Source organism: Dendrobates tinctorius, unplaced genomic scaffold (genome assembly GCF_039654945.1).
Source record: "Dendrobates tinctorius isolate UK_male_01 unplaced genomic scaffold, ASM3965494v1 ptg000292l, whole genome shotgun sequence".
NCBI classification, from domain to species: domain Eukaryota; kingdom Metazoa; phylum Chordata; class Amphibia; order Anura; family Dendrobatidae; genus Dendrobates; species Dendrobates tinctorius.
In genome coordinates, this window is record NW_027361959.1 from 643363 (window position 1) to 660067 (window position 16705).

The 16705-nt window shown below is 40.3% G+C and overlaps 1 protein-coding gene across 1 annotated transcript in view; it reads left to right on the top strand.

Moving 5' to 3' along the window:
• AIFM2 (AIF family member 2) overlaps window positions 1–16097 on the top strand; it is a 39794-nt gene extending 23697 nt beyond the window's left edge. Inside the window, exons 5-9 of the mRNA XM_073560028.1 lie at window positions 5102–5194; window positions 5551–5659; window positions 12545–12700; window positions 15529–15729; window positions 15822–16097. Coding sequence (XP_073416129.1) covers window positions 5102–5194; window positions 5551–5659; window positions 12545–12700; window positions 15529–15729; window positions 15822–15976 — 714 coding nt within the window. The 3' untranslated portion in view covers window positions 15977–16097. The remainder of the gene's footprint in view (window positions 1–5101; window positions 5195–5550; window positions 5660–12544; window positions 12701–15528; window positions 15730–15821) is intronic.
• The last annotated feature ends 608 nt before the right edge of the window (window positions 16098–16705 follow it).

The following is a 16705-nucleotide window of genomic DNA, read 5'->3' on the forward strand; positions in this document are numbered from 1 at the left end:
AAAACATAAAAAATTACATAAATGAGGTATCGCTGTAATCGTACTGACCTGAAGAATAAAAACGCTTTATCAATTTTACCACACACGGAACAGTATTTAAAAAAATAAAAAAAAACCCTGAATTGCTGTCTTTTTTAGCAACTACCGATCCTCAGCAGGCAAAATGTTCCCGCGGTCTTCAATCCATCATCACTCCTGATAGCCAAATCAGCATAGGCTTCAAACACACTACAATCTTTCAGTGTGGAGCAAGCCTCAGGCCTATCTTGCTTAATTGCCATAAAGTAACAAGCACACAGTTAAAGGAGACCTCATCAGTACATGTGTATAAAGGTTATACAGGTCACATTCTTTATAAGTTGGCCTCTTGTTTACTTAAAACTGATAAGATATAAAGAATACTCTGATCCTTGTACAGTGGTTTATGGAAATGCAACCTATATACAGTAGCTCAAGTGGCCTCTGGTGCCATGCAAACTAAATATATATGTTAATTATACATAAATTTAACTTTTTTTGAGGGGACAGTATTTTTTTTAAAAGGAACCTTGTCATGTGATTCATGCAACCCAAACCGATGGCACTTGAATTAGTGCCTGTATTTCCTTACAGATTGTAAGCTTGCGAGCAGTGCCATCTCTCACCCTGTGTTACTCTATATTGTATGTATTGTCTGTATATGTCCTCGCTTCATTGTAAAATGCTGCAGAATTTATTGGCACTCTATAAATACTATTATTTATTATTCATATATAATATATTATCAGTTATATTCCTTTATGATACACTCCAGTGTTTCAAAGAAATTGGTAGATTTGGCTGGTGACCATAGCCAGCGGGGTGCCTAGTTTGGCTCCTTCTCCTGCTGGCTTTTACCAGGGCTGCTGCAGGTGATTGGCAGGCACTGAGAAAAGCTGTCTAGAGGCAAAGCCAGACTAGTCTCTTCTCGAACTACTGTTCTCAGCCGGATCTTCTAAATATATTCTCTCTGAAACGCTGGAGCATTACAGAAAGAAATATGTACATGTGCAGCCACGCTCTTGATTATGCTGACTGGGGTTTGGCTAGTATGAATCAGATGAGAGGTTCCCTTTTAAACTGCTGTTCGTGTTGTAAAAACTGTTTTGTGACATTCTAGCAAATAATTGAGTCCAGATGCATAATAACAATAAAACCCAAGAATCATACAGTTAGGTCCATATATATTTGGACAGAGACAACATTTTTCTAATTTTGGTTCTAGACATTACCACAATGAATTTTAAACAAAACAATTCAGATGCAGTTGAAGTTCAGACTTTCACCTTTCATTTGAGGGTATCCACATTAAAACTGGATTAAGGGTTTAGGAGTTTCAGCTCCTTAACATGTGCCACCCTGTTTTTAAAGGGACCAAAAGTAATTGGAAACATTAAATAATTGTAAATAAAATGTTCATTTCTAGTACTTGGTTGAAAACTCTTTGTTGGCAATGACTGCCTGAAGTCTTGAACTCATGGATATCACCAGACGCTGTGTTTCCTCCTTTTTGATGCTCTACCAGGCCTTCACTGCTGTGGTTTTCAGTTGCTGTTTGTTTGTGGGCCTGTCTGAAGTTTAGTCGTTAACAAGTGAAATGCATGCTGAATTGGGTCAAGTATACATTCATATTACAGCATTTTTTTTGAGGGCCTGATGAAAAAGCATAAATATATCCATGTGCTCAACAGACGCATAAAATGAAAAGTGTGAGCTTAAGTTAATCCCCAGTAGACCTATGAATAAAAGTTCAACACCTAGAATACTTACCTTACATGAGGAACCAATAAATAGAATAATATGCAAAGTGAAATAATCAACTCAGATGAATACCTTAAGGCCTTGCTCACATTACCGTATAAAAAAAACGGCTCTGATGTTGCTCCTAAAAAGGTGGACGAGTGGAACCCGCATGGTTCAACTTATATGAGGCGAGTCCTATGTGAGTGTGCAATTTTTATTTTTTTTTCTCCTCAAATAGCATCCATGTGACATTCTTTTGCAATCCATATGCGTGCAATTTTTTTTTTTTTTCCCCTCACCTAGCATCCAAGTTTTTATGCAATCCGTATGCAATACATTTTAACATCACCTTTCACATAATATAATTCTCTGTCATTTTAAAGATTTTTTTTCAAACTAATAAAGCAATCTTATATGCATGTATAGATAGAATATGCAGATATCCTGCCTCGCACCCCTCCAATCTATCCTTAACTCTGCTGCCGGATTGATCCACCTATTCCACAGCCTCTCCTCTGTCAATCTCTTCACTGGCTCCCCATTGCCCAGAGACTCCAGTTCAAAACCCTAACCATGGCCTACAAAGTCGTCCACAACCTGTCTCCTCCACACATCTGATCTCCTTCTCTACTCCCCATTTATCTCCTATTCCCACAATCGCATACAAGATTTCTCCGCGCATCCCCCCCCTACTCTGGAACCCTCTACCCCCAACATATCAGACTCTTGCCTACCATGGAAACATTCAAAAGGAATCTGATACCTCTTCAAACCAGACTACAACCTACAGTAACCATCATTCCACCATACCGCTGCACAGCCAGCTCTATCCTCACCCATCCCTTGTAGACACTGAGCGGGCAAGGTCATTTCTCCTCCTGTAGCAGCCAGTGGCGTCTATTGTTTGAGATTATTGTACTAACTATGTATACCCTTTTACATTTTACAAGCACCATGGACTAAATGGAGCTAAAATAATAATCCTGTAGATATATAATTTCACAAGCCCCCTACATATAATAAACTAGCACCATTTAGCGCCTTTCATGTGGCACTAAAGAGTGTTTAGCCTATTTAACCTATTAAATAAAAAAAAAAAAACAAGGGTTCCCCCTATTCTTGATAACCAGCCAAAGTACAGCAGACACCATATATTATCACGCTGGGAAGGTCCCTGGTAATTGGGCCCTTCCCAGCCTAAAAATAGTAGCCCACATCTGCCGCAGAATTGGCCCATCACATTAGATGCACCAATTCTGGCACTTCACCCTCGGTATTCCCGATTTCCCTGGTGTGGTTGCAATCGAGGTAATAATAGGGGTTGATGTCCGCTTTGTAATGTCAGCTGGCACCATGCCCAGGAGTTAGTATTGGAAAGGTGTCTATCAGACACCTTCATTGCTAACCTGGCAAGTTAAACAAAAAGAACACACACCTCGTTCACCAGTTTATTAAAAATCCCCCTAAAAAAATTATGAAGATCCTACGTAGTCCAAAAATGGGAACCTGAAAGACTTAAAAAGAGAAAGGTAAAGTAATAAAAATGAAACACTCTCTCAATCACCAATTTATTAATTAAAAAAAATTCCCGCAATTCTAACAATGCATGGCATTCCCACGACGTCCAGCGATTCTGTACTGCAGTCTAGGTCACTCCTGGTCATGTCTCAGGAGCGATGACGTCAGTAACTCAGTAACGTCATCGTTCATCTGACATGACCTGGTGTGACCTATAGTTGCACTACAGAATCAGAGATGCCAGCTCCCACCTGACCTGGCGGCTCTGAGCAGCGGTGACATCTGTAACTACATCGCTCATCACAGTTGCCAAGTCACGCTGGCTTCTATGAGACTTGGCAACCCTGATGAGCGGTCTAGTTACTGATGTCACCGCTGCTCAGAACTGTCAGGTATGGAGGGAGCAGGGAACTTTTGAATCTCTACTGGAGCCTAAAGCCCCCCGTCACACATAGCGATCTCACTAGCGAGATCGCTGCTGAGTCACAAATTTTGTGACACAACAGCGATCTCACCAGCGAGATCGCTGTGTGTGACAATGACCAGCGACCGGCCCCCCTGCCGGTTATCGCTGATCGTCCAGGAATGGCCAGTACAATTTTTTTTTTTTTTTCTTTTTTATCGCTGGTTTCCCGCTGGCCAGCAGGCTTCGCTGCGTGTGACAGGCAGGAGACCAGCGAGCAGGAGCCTGGTAACCAAGGTACACATCGGGTTTCTAAGTGCCGCGCGCTGCTTAGAAACCCGATGTGTACCTTGGTTACCAGCTCCCTGCACCAGCGCACTGGTAACTAAGGTACACAGTGGGTAACTAAGCGCTTGTTACCTCCTGTCACTGGTGCTGATCGCTGGTGCAGCTGCCTGTTTGGCAGCTCACCAGTGATCATGTAGCGACACACCAGCGATCCTGACAAGGTCATTTCGTTTTCGGGATCGCTGGTGCGTCGCTATGTGTGACGGGGCCCTAAGGAATGGTGTTTTGAGAACAACACTTCATAAGTTAGTCCCAGTCATGTCTCGCGTGCGATGACGCTTCCGAGTTACTGACGTCATCAAGCGTGAGACATGACTGGGAGTGAAGACCCGTGTTCAGGAGAAGATTACATTTTCAGTTATACCATTATTTTTTTTAATTTTTCTGTGTGTTTTTCATTTTTCTTAACGGTGTTTATCATATGGGTTATGGTACAGGTTTTCTCTTTTACATAAATTTTTACATAAAGCAGCATTGGTAGTGGCAAAATATTATTCCATTATTTTTTTTATTTTCCTTTTTTTTTTTCCCCCAATTGCCCCCACGCAGTAATATAGTTTTATAATTAGTCCTGTAATGTGTCACTAATCCTGTAATAATGTCCCAAACGTGTAATAATATCCCTTGTCTTGTAATAGTATCCACGTCCTGTAATAATGTCCTCCAGCCTGTAATTATGTCCTTCGTCCTGTAATAATAATCCCCTTTCCTGTAATAATGTCCCCATCCTTATTCCCTTCTTGTAACAATACCCCCTCATTCTGCTCCTCTTTACATACACATAAAATGTATACATGCAGTTTTGATTTAGGTTTTATTGCTTGTACATTGGGAAATGGTATACTTCTGTATTGCAGTATATTTCCGTGTCAGAGAAGGGTTTATTAAAAATACCACATGGCGTGGCCTTCTATTAGGCCCTCTGGTGCCATGACAATTCATTGGCACCCTGCAATTAAGGTACCTGTAGCTGATAGGATGACAGGAGGGGGCCCCTCCATATTGTTAGTAACTACAATTATAACAGTTAATAAGAACATAAAATTAACTGCGTTTTTATGTTCCTCAAAGGTCCAAAAAGCTAAACATGTGGTGGTTGTTGGTGGAGGCGTAGCTGGAGTTGAGATGGCTGCAGAGGTGAAAACTGATTATCCTGAAAAAGAGGTAGAATATTAATGTGAATCCTTTCAGATTGTGATTTCAGTATTGCTGTATGTACAGATATAAAATATTCAACTTTCTGTAATACACGATGTATAGAAGGTTGGATAAAATCCAGATACTTTGCTGCTTTGTGTCAATGGGTTTTTCATCTTTCTTTTTAAAAGGCAACTCCAGTTAGATAGCTCACAGCATTTCCTGCCAGACTGTAGATGTTGCCTACTTTATAGCTGTGGTCTAAAGTGTCTGATAAAATGTATCTAGTCAGGGTCCGAAGATCAGCTACTGCATGTCACATGTGATTCATGGCTACTTATTTATTGTGTTGCCTTCACTAGGGTTTTCTTTTCTCTGCATAGGTGACATTGATACATTCAAAAATTGCATTAGCAGATGTAGAGCTGCTGCCACATGTAAGGGAGACTATAAAGAATATCCTTTTGGAAAAAGGAGTTAAGCTAGTTTTGGGTGAGTAAAGTAAATCTAAAATAAACTTTAATAGGGTCTGTACACACATTGCAGTTTTATGTTTTTCTGCACAGATTTTTCACAACCTGAAGGACTTCCTAGTGCCAACAAAGTGAATGAGATTCTTGAAGTCTCATTTAGGCCATGTGCACACAATGCAGATTTCCTGCTGATCCGCAGTGGATTTTACCTCGCAGAAACGCTGCAGATCCGCAGTGTGATTTACAGTAGCATGTAAATCAATGGAAAAAAAACCCGCTGTGCAGACGCTGCGGTTTTTTCCGCACAGTTTTCGTGCAGTACACAAAGCAGCATGTCACTTCTTTTGTGCGGTTTTCCACCTGATCCATTCTCCAAATCCGCAGGTGGAAAACCGCACAAAAAACGCAAAAAAAAACAGGAAGAAAGCCGCAGGAAAAATGCAGGTCATTTGACCGCGGATTTCTTCAAATCTGCGCGGAGAAATCCGCAGGGCAAAAAAGTACGTGTGCAGCCTTACACATTGCTTATTTTGTCCTTGCAGATTTGTAGCAGATTTAGGCTATGTGCGCACTTGAGTATTTGCATGGGGAAATTTCTGCAAGGTTTCTGCATCTCTTGGCAGGAAAAATGCTGCAGCAAAAACGCGCTTTTTTGGTGCCCTTTTTTTGCATGTGTTTTTGTACAGCAATGAAGATTGTGATGTAATTTGTTGGTTCAACACCACCTTTTTTATGCTGATGTAGTGTGGATCAGGGTAATGGGATTAGAGCTTTTGGTGTCAGCAGCTGTCATTGACACCTAGGCTTAGTAATGAAAAGGTGTCAGCCCGACACCCTCATTCAGTCGATAAGTACACACACACACTGTCACCAGCCTATGTAGGAGCCTTAACAGAATGAACCTACATGGGCTATAACCAAACAGCAACTGTTAATTTTACAGAAAAAAGTGAAAAAAAAGAGCTCTTTCATCATAGGCATCTGGCATCTATTTTCTGCTGCTATCGTTATGGCCCCCTGATGAACCGACAGCAGGGGGAAACACGTCGGGGCACATCCTGCAAATAAGTCACCACTATGATTGCGCATCTAATTATGGGGCTAAACAATTGAACCTATTGAATCTTGTTATATCTGGTGACCTTTTTTGTGGGATGAATTATTATTATTGTACTGGTGATTGTTATGTAGCGTATTTATATCATTGGGGTATGTCCTGCTAATGATAAGTCACTATTATTATGTATTTATGGAGCTAGTTAAGCCCATTTAATCTTTTTTTATTTGGTGACTTTTTGTGTGGGATTACCACTATTATGCTAGTGATTATTGTGCAGCTTATTTATATCATTATATCATTACGCATTGTGATTGCTTTTAATATTATATTGTTGATCTAGGCATACCGGTGATTATTTAATACCTATGGCCTTTTTGATATTTTCTTTATTTTGGTATTTTTTATGACCAGTTTTTTTGCTTCCTTCATCTCTATCCTTTTTTGGAATTGTTTTCTCACCTTTGGATCTAGGGTGAGCTAGGGGAGAGAGGGAAAACCTTTGTTGAGTGGGGCGCCAAACATTGTTTCTTCTAGGGTGCCAACCTCCACAGCAAGACAGGTTTGAACATAGGCCTATTATAGGGTTGCCTAGAATTTTTCTGGTCAAAGATATTTCTATGTTGGGGCAATGGCCCATATTAGCTGGGTAGGTGTGTTTTTAAATGATTAATATTAAAAAGTGTTCTTAAGGGAATCTATGTTCACTGCGTTTATAAGACACCTATCCATTTTGTAACCCCATAGTGATATTGTATGAAAAACACAGACCAATAATAAAGTCCTTTATTTGAAATAATGAAACAGACTCCTTTAATGAATCTACCGGCGGTAGCGTTACTGCGGGTCAGTGTCACAGCTACGGGGTCGCTCTGACATCTGACAGCATGAACCCGCAGAGCTCTGACCAATGGCCTTACCTGTGGTAGCATTACCGCCAATAAGAACCTCCGAAACGGTGTTTCTCATGCTGTCACACAGATGCCAGTGTGGGAAACATCATTGGAAGCCTTAAAACCGCAAACAGAAACTCAGCAAATCCTCAAACATTTTTTTATACCTGCATTTTTGCTGCGGATTTGACTGACTCAATTGAAGTCAATGGTTGAAAAAACGGTGCAGAAACGCACAAAGAATTGACATGCTGGAGAAAAAATGCAATGGAAATACTCAAAGGAAATTTACTGATCATGTGCAAAACACTTCAAGATTGTCATTGAATTAGCTTGCTTAAGGATTCCATAGCGTTTTTGGCCCATTTCCGCGCAGAAAAAACGCTGCGAAAATGCATAAAAAATGCACTGTGTGCTCACAGCATTAAATCTGTAGTCATTTCAGTTTTGCAGTCTTCACCTGTATTAACGAGTGGGTAAAAATCTGCATTAAAAATGCATGTAAAAAACAAGCTTGTTTCAAGCAGCATTTTTCCTGCTGAGGGATGCAGAAATGGTGCAGAAATTTCTGCAGCAAATACTTAATGTGTGCACATACCCATAATCTGGGTCATCTGTCTTTTAGGTGCCCCTCTAATCCTATTTTCTTGTGATGTTCTCATTACTATACTTGGTGTGAACTGATTTGCAGGACCCGGTCCATCACCCATGTCAGTTAATTGTATCCTCTGGTTTGGAGTCCTGAGAACTGGCTCCTATCTGATGGCATCCTCTGAACATCGTTTGATTAGTTGGGTTGACTAATCAAAAGAAAAGCCAAGATGCCATCAGGTAAGAGTTTTATGACTAATCCAGCAGAGATAGATTACTGACATGGGTGATGGAACTCTACTCATTACCGATCTATGTGAACCTATATATGCAATATTCCATATGATTCGGAGCGACCTGTTACAAATAACGTTTTACTTGTTCATAAAAGGCGGTAGTATTGTAAAGTAATGGGTGATTCTGTTTAATGCACATTTTGTGAGGTTCAGCCGATTGCTGCAAAACAGGAAGTAATGTTAGAGGAGGGGGTATTATATTGGCAACATTACGCATAGAATACCTTGAAAACTTAGACAGCAGAATAAATTAACAGTCCCCATATCTTTAAGTCTTTTAGCTCCATATTACTTTTTCCTGATGTTTGAATCCTAAGGATTTTTCACTACTTTTTATGATGTACAATAAAAAATTATATTGTGGTACCATGTTAGCCAGAATAGTCGATGTAAATACATTTCTGCCCAAAAATGACAAAAGTATTCTAGGAGTGATGCCTTTATTGGCTAAGCAGAATAATTATGTTTGCAAGCTTGTAGAATACAAAGTCTCCTTCTTCTGGTTTACAAATTAATTACTGAGGCAAGAGCACAACATTTAGGCCGGGATTACGCATACGAGAAACACGTCCAATTCTCACATGTTTATACCCAGCACTGCTGCCGGCACTCGGGAGCCGAGCGTGTGGCTGCATGTATTGCTATGCAGCTGCACGCTCCGATCCGAGTGCCGGTAGCAGTTCCGGGTATTAACATGTGAGACTTGGCTGTTTGTCTCGCATGTGTGAACCTGACCTTAAGAGATATTACCATAGGAGCATTCCAACTCCATAGTTTCATTAATTGAAGAGCAGAACATCAGGCATTTAGATGTGTAGAAGCCATGTCCGGACCACCTGTACAGTCTATAGTTGCATCAGGAACTGCATTAAACCCTTAACATCCAATGACGGACATAGTCCGTCATTGGACGCCTCCCCCTGTTTGGTGCGGGGGGCCCGCACCTTTTCCGGGACACGACAGTTGAATTGATCAGCTGACATGTGCCTGGAACATCCACGGGTGAAATCGCGATTCACCCGCGGCTGTTAACATGTTAAATGCCGTTGTCAAATTCTGATAGCGGCATTTAACATGCACGCGCAGGAAGCGTGTCGTTACCTCCTCCCATCGGCGCCCGTGTCACATGACCGCAGGTCACCGATGGGTTGGCATGACAACCCGGGGTCAGAAGACCCCTGTGGTTGTCATTGCTGGATCGCTATGCCCACCACCTAGTGGTCTGCGCTCTTGCCAAGTGAGCAATCTGCTACATAGAGCAGGAATGCAGCCCTGCTCTATGTAGCAGAACCGATCGGGCTCATGGAGACTATTGAAGCATGCAAAAAGTAAAAAAAAAAAAGTTTTTAAAATATTAAAAAAATAAAGTTCAAATCTTTCGCCGCATTCAAAAGAAGAAGAAAAAAAAAATAAAATAAAATATACACATATTTGGTATTGCTGCATTCAAAATCGCCTGATCTAGCAATATAAAAAATAATGAATCAAATCGGTAAACGGCATAGTGAGATAAAAAATTGAAACGCCAGCATTTACGTTTTTTTTGGTCACTGCAACATTGCAATAAAATGCAATAACGGGTGATCAAAAGAACGTATCTGCACCAAAATGGTATCAATCAAAAACATTTTTTCACCACTTAGATAAAAAAGAACTAAGACATGTTGGTTGTCTACAAACTCATAATGACCTGGAGAATCATAATGGCAGGTCAGTTTTAGCATTTAATGAACCTAGTAAAAAAGCCAAACAAAAAAGTGTGGGATTGCATTTCTTTTGCAATTTCACCACATTTGGAATTTTTTTCCCGTTTTCTGTTACTCGACATGGTAAAACCAATAGTGTTGTTCAAAAGTACAACTCATACTGCAAAAAACAAGTCCTCACATGGCCATTTTGACCAAAAAATAAAAAAGTTATGGCTCTGGGAAAAGGGGAGCGAAAAATGAAAATGCAAAACCAAAAATACACCTGGTCATTAAGGGGCTAAAGTCACCCACGCATAATATAAAGCGAACCAGTAATGACACAACCTTTTTGGAAATCGGTTCCAAAAAAGCAGAGTCAAAAGGTGGGGACAGTAAAAAAAGAAAAATTACCTAGTGTGCAGTGTACCATAACATACCTTACGAAATTATCACATGCAACCTGTGTAACTTTAAGTGGAAAGGATTTGGTCGCTAGAACAGTGACAACCCCCCAACGAATAGTTAGAGGTTACCATGCCACTTGTTCTAACAAGCCAGGGCTAGACACTTCCGGTTTTTGAGATGCATCTTCTGTGAGCAAACATGAGGTACATGTTTCTTAACAAAATCCATTATAATGGCTTTTTTAAATTTGGAATTAAGCCCTCTCATATTCCAGCTCAGTACATTAAGTCATCATCTCAAAACATCGAAAATGTATCTGACCCAGACTTTATCACAGTCTGAATAAAGGAAAGGAGGAAAATTGGGAGAGAACCAGAGCCCGAAACAATCACCATACACACATCATACATACAGAAAACCATATGTAATTTTTAAAAATAACATTTTCCAACAAGTATCATGTAATAACATTATTCCTGCTGTACCCTGTTTAACACTAATTGGCTTAGATCTAGACCCTAAACACTAACTAAAGAACTACAGTCTTTCGGCAAAACCTGAGAACAAATACATACTGAAAGTTTCCAAATCTGTGTCCCTAGAAATAAAAGGTAAATAAGGTTAAAACAGTTAGCATTTGGTAAGATAAACCTGATGAGTACACCCACTGGAGCTCTTTAGAACATCCGAGATTTTACACAGGCATAGGTAAAGAAGCCAGAATGGTGGGATCTTTTTCCCTCAGTCATTCTCACGATGAGTAGCTTCAACCCACATCAACGCATTCTGTTGTGAGCTCATTTCCTCGTTCACCTTTGATGTCCGATGAACTCCCTCTGTTGGTGAAGGGAGGTCGTGAAACTGATTTGGATGGGAGAGACCTGTCACCTGAACAGGTGGATTGCGATTGGACATCCGGAATCTCTGAGTGGATATAAGGCAGCCGACGCCCTGTAGGGTTGCTGGTGATTTCTCTGCTCTGAGATCTGGCCTCCAGTTCAGTTCCTGTCTTCTAAAGCTAAGTTTTGCTCTGTTATTGTTCCATGAGATTTTGTCTGATTTGCTTAGTTTTGTGTTCAGCCAGCCCCGGCTGGGGCTTTGCTGAATTTCCATTTTTGTCCCTGATTGGTTAAATCTCTTTTGCTCTGTCTTCAGAATATATCGGAGTGCTGATATAGGGATTTTGAAGTCTAGTGACTTCAGGGCTGTTTTTCCTATCAGATGTGTTGGGACATTTTTGGTAGGGTTTTTGCGGATTGCAGCCAGCATCTTTTCTGTCCTTTCCTATCTAGTTAGTTGGGCCCCATCGTTTGCTCTGCCTGTCTTTCTGTCTGTGTTTGTGTTTTCATCTGTTTTCACCGACAATACATGTTGGGGGCTGTCTATTGCTTTCGGGTCTGCAATCCGCTAGCTGCCAAACTCTCCGGTTTTCTGGACTTAGCTTGCATTTTTGTTTTTTCCTCCTCCGGTGACTCATTCATAACAGCATTCACAGGAGATGTGGAGAAAGATCTTTCAACCAGTTTTCAATGAAGGATATGACATCAGCTCCTTCAGTTTTCTCCTGCAGGCCCACTATCCTGAGGTAATTTCTCCTGAGATGATTTTCAAAATCATCTTTTTTCACCAGAAGCATTGATTTGTTTGTTTAATTCAACAATTTGACATCACATAGGCCTTTGAGTATCCTCTACATCCGAGATTCTGCTCTCCGTATCTGATGTGTGCTCTCTTGTTTCTTGCAAGTCATGTTTCAAAATCACAAAGTCTTGCCAGAGTTCGATCACTTTAGTTACCAACATGGCTTGACAGTTGTTGATGGCTAATAGAATCTGGGCAAATTTCTGGTCAATATAGTTTGTTTTTGAAATTAGGAAAGTAATAGCCCTCCCTCCCCCAATAAGTCATTATTGCTTAGTAATTGTGCTAACATATATTAAACAGGAAATAATTGTGCTAACATATATTAAACAGGGCAAAGAGTTTCCAACCTGAATGAGTTAACCTTGAATATTGTGCAAGAGAATATGGAATTGCATTTGGACAAGGATACTCAGGTGATCACTGCGGACCTGATCCTCTGCTGCACAGGAAGCAGGATTAATTCATCTTGCTACATTGATTCATTTGGTAAGTGGATGAAAAGTAATGAATACAGTTATCAATGGTTGTAGGGCTGAAATTGTAATCTACACCAATTTGTATTAAAAAAAGAATATTTTTTGTAATGTTTGTCCAGAAACTCACTGCTGACAAGATTGTTTAACCATGATTGACAACTCAGGTTTTGAAACTACTGTTTTAACTACTTCACCCTCCAAGCCTGTTTTCACCTTCATGACCAGGCCAAATTTTACAATTCTGACCAGTGTTACTTTATGTGGGAATAACTGTGGAATTCTTCTATGCATCCCACTGATTGTGGGATTGTTTTCTTGTAACATATTATGCTTCTTGAAAGTCATAAAGTTTGTTCGATAAGAATAGTGTTTATTTCTGAAAAAATCGGAAATGCGGTGACAATTCTGCAATTTTCAAACTTTTAATTTTTATGCCCTTAAACCAGGGAGTTATGTCACACAAAATAGTTTATAAATATCATTTCCCACATGTCTACTTTAGATCAGCACAATTTTTGAAGCATATTTTTTTTATTAGGAAGTTAGAAGGGTTAACATTTGACCAGCGTTTTCTCATTATGCCAACAAAATTTACAAAACCATTTTTTAGGGACCACCTCACATTTTAAGTATATGACATAAAATACCCCAAATTGACACTATATTCTAAAACTGCACACTTCAAGGTGCTCAAAACCACACGCAATAAGTTTATTAACATTGAACATTTAACTTTTTTTTTTTTTTTTTCAATAAATTTACTTTAATCCCTTTACCCCCCCCCCCCCCCCCCCAAACCTGTTTTCACCTTCATGACCAGGTCAATTTTTACAATACTGACCACTGTCTCTTTATGATTCAATAATTCTGGAACTGTCACGATGCATTTTTTGGATTTGTGGCAGCTAAGGTGTCACTCAGTTAAAACTTTTTTCCTTTCAGGCCATCGGGGATTAATGTCAGTTTTTCCCCCGCTGGCAATCTGGTGTTACTGCAGTGCTGCTGGGTCAGCTGATGTGGGTGGTGACCACTCCCACCATCTCCTTTAAAAGGTTACCTGATGCATCAGCTGACTGTTGTTGATAGTTTTTATCTGGCGTTCAGCCTAGCAGGAGCAGCTCTCTGGTGTCAGCCACGTCTGGTGGTTGGAGTCCAGTTGCTGTGCAATCTGCGGTGTGTAGCTTAGCTGCAGTGTCTAAAAGCTAAGTTGTTATTTCCCCGTCTCTTACGGTTTGTCACTATCCCCTGTGTGGTATTATCTGTAGTGCCTAGGCTAACGCCTTACGCCGGCCAGTGCACTAGCCAATGCAGTGTTAGGTGACAGCGAGGGATGAGGTATCCTGACGGCGATGGGGGGGGGGGGGGGAGGACCCACATAGTGTGTTAGGTGAGTGCAGGGATAGGCTCAGGTTTGAGCTCAGGCGGTGACCATCCCTCATTCCCTGTTGGTAGGGCCTTCCTCTCCCCTATGCCTTCCCATTGAGTGAGATTTGCGCCATCCACTGACCAACCACCTGTTGGGTCTTGTCACATTGTCACTGGAACACTTCAATGGATCCCACTGATTTTGAGATTGGTTTTTCATGACACATTGTACTTCATGATAGTGGTAAAATTTCTGTGATATGACTTGCATATATTTGTGAAAAAATTAGAAATTTAGCGAAAAGTTTGAAAATGTTTATTTTCAAACTTTTAATTCATATGCCCTTAAATCAGAGAGTCATGTCACACAAAATAGTCAATAAATAACATTTCCCACAGATGTACTTTACATCAGCACAATTTTTGAAACATAACTTTTTTGTTAGAACGGTAAAAGACTGAAAAGTTGACCAGCGATTTCTCATTCTTACAACAAAATTTACAAAACCATTTTTTAGGGCCCACGTTTGAATTGACTTTAAGGGGTCTATAAGACAGAAAGTACTCAAAAGTGACACCATTCTAAAACTGCACCACTCAAGATGCTCAAAACCACATTCAAGAAGTTTAAAAACTCTTCGGGTGCTTGGCAGGAATTTTTGGAATGTGGGAAAAAAAAATGGTTAACATTTTTTCACAAAAAAATTACTTTAGACCCAATTTTTTTTTTTTTTCATTTTCACAAGGGTAACAGAAAAATGAGCAAAAAACCGCGTGGTGGTTCTTAACAGTGGTAACAGTCAGGGTACTGCAGGGTATCGCTGTCAGATGTCAGCGTTACCCTGCAGCTGTGCTTGTGACCCGCGATAATGCTACCTCGGGTAAGACGGTCCGTCAGAGCACTGCAGGGTCATGATGTCAGTGTGCAGTGAACGTGGCAAGACCCCATATGTGGCTGTACAGTACTGCTTAGCCATATGAAGAGACTCAGGAGGGATGGAGCGCCATTTGCCTCCTGGAGCGCAGATTTTCCTGGAATAGTTTGTGGACTCCATACACAAAGCCCCTAATTGCGGTGAAGCATGCAGTAGCTATGTCACCACTGCAGCTAAAACACTGAGACCTGTTGAGCTACCGGGAGCTGGTGTTACACTGAAAGAGGGTGAGCACTATCACTTCTTTTATTTCATTTTTTTTTTTAATTGCTATCTGATCAATTGAGATCCACTTCTCTAATAGTGTTAAACCCATTTTAACCTTCTGTTGGGAAAAGCTTTTCATTTTGTGGTGATCTACAATTAGTAGTGTTTTTTTTGTGGGGGATTAACCAATAGGAATTTCCAAAAAATGTGATACTGTTCTATAAAAGATATTATAGTGACAAGTCATACCGTGAGTCTTTTACTGACACACACAAATATATTTTATATAATTATCATTTTTAAAGCTAAATACCTTTTTATTATCATTAAGGTGATAAAGTGTCAAGCAACGGAGCTTTAAAAGTGAATGATTATCTTCAAGTGGAAGGATATAATAATATTTATGCTGTCGGAGATTGTGCAGATTTAAGTGAACCTAAAATGGCCTATCATGCAGGCTTACATGCCAAGATTGCTGTAACCAACATCATTCACAGTCTTATGGAGAAACCGCTGAAGACCTATAAAACAGGTACTTATGGGTTCAAAAGCCCCAAGTTATTTTTGTCTGTCTGCTGGGTAGTAGATCATTTAAAATTCAAATAATGGTCTTTATCTCTTTAGGTCCTGTCAGTATGCTTGTGTCTATGGGTCGAAACGATGGAGTCGGTCAGTACAATGGTTACTACATAGGACGTTGTCTTGTCACTGTAGTCAAAAGCAAAGATGTGCTGGTTACAAAAAGCTGGAAAGAAATGGGGCAGAAGATGCCAAAATAACTTTTTTTTTAATTTACTTCCACTGCTACCTCATAGTAACATCACTTTATTATTGACTGTACGGAGAATATTAATATGCAAGTGTTTAATGCAAATGCCAACAATAAACCATCACTGTAAAGGCGGTTGTCTGGCTGGAGAAAAAGTAAAAAGCATGCTCACTTACCTGACCCTACCGCTCCTCTTCCAGTGTTACTCAGTTCCCTAGAACGGTGTGAGAATGTGACTACTATTGTCAAAAAATGACCATGATGGTGACCGAAGTGTCACTGCTGTAGCCATTCAATGATCATATGAACAGAACATGATGCACAGAGACAAGCAATGTGTATATTCAAAGAGGTGAATTAGAATGAAAGGTGGGCACCACACTTAATATATGACTATAAATTAGCCAGGTGCTACTGGGCGTCTAAATACTATGGAGAAGGAGACGAAGACAGAAACGCAAGAAACAGTGCACACACAGTTGAAATATATACCGTATATAAAAAGGCTTTATTAGACACCAATGCCTGACAGACAGAAAATACAAGTTAAAAACACCATAAAAATAACAAAAAGCATGGACAATTCAAACCTGACAAGGTAGACTGGTAAAGCAATATTTAATCGGGATATAGTAAAGAATCGCCACAAAAGAAAACGCGGACGGCACCGCTGTTACCGTGTACTTGCTGGTGATGTCCGGCAATCAGTGAACCAACACATGGATCCCGGGTGCTTGAC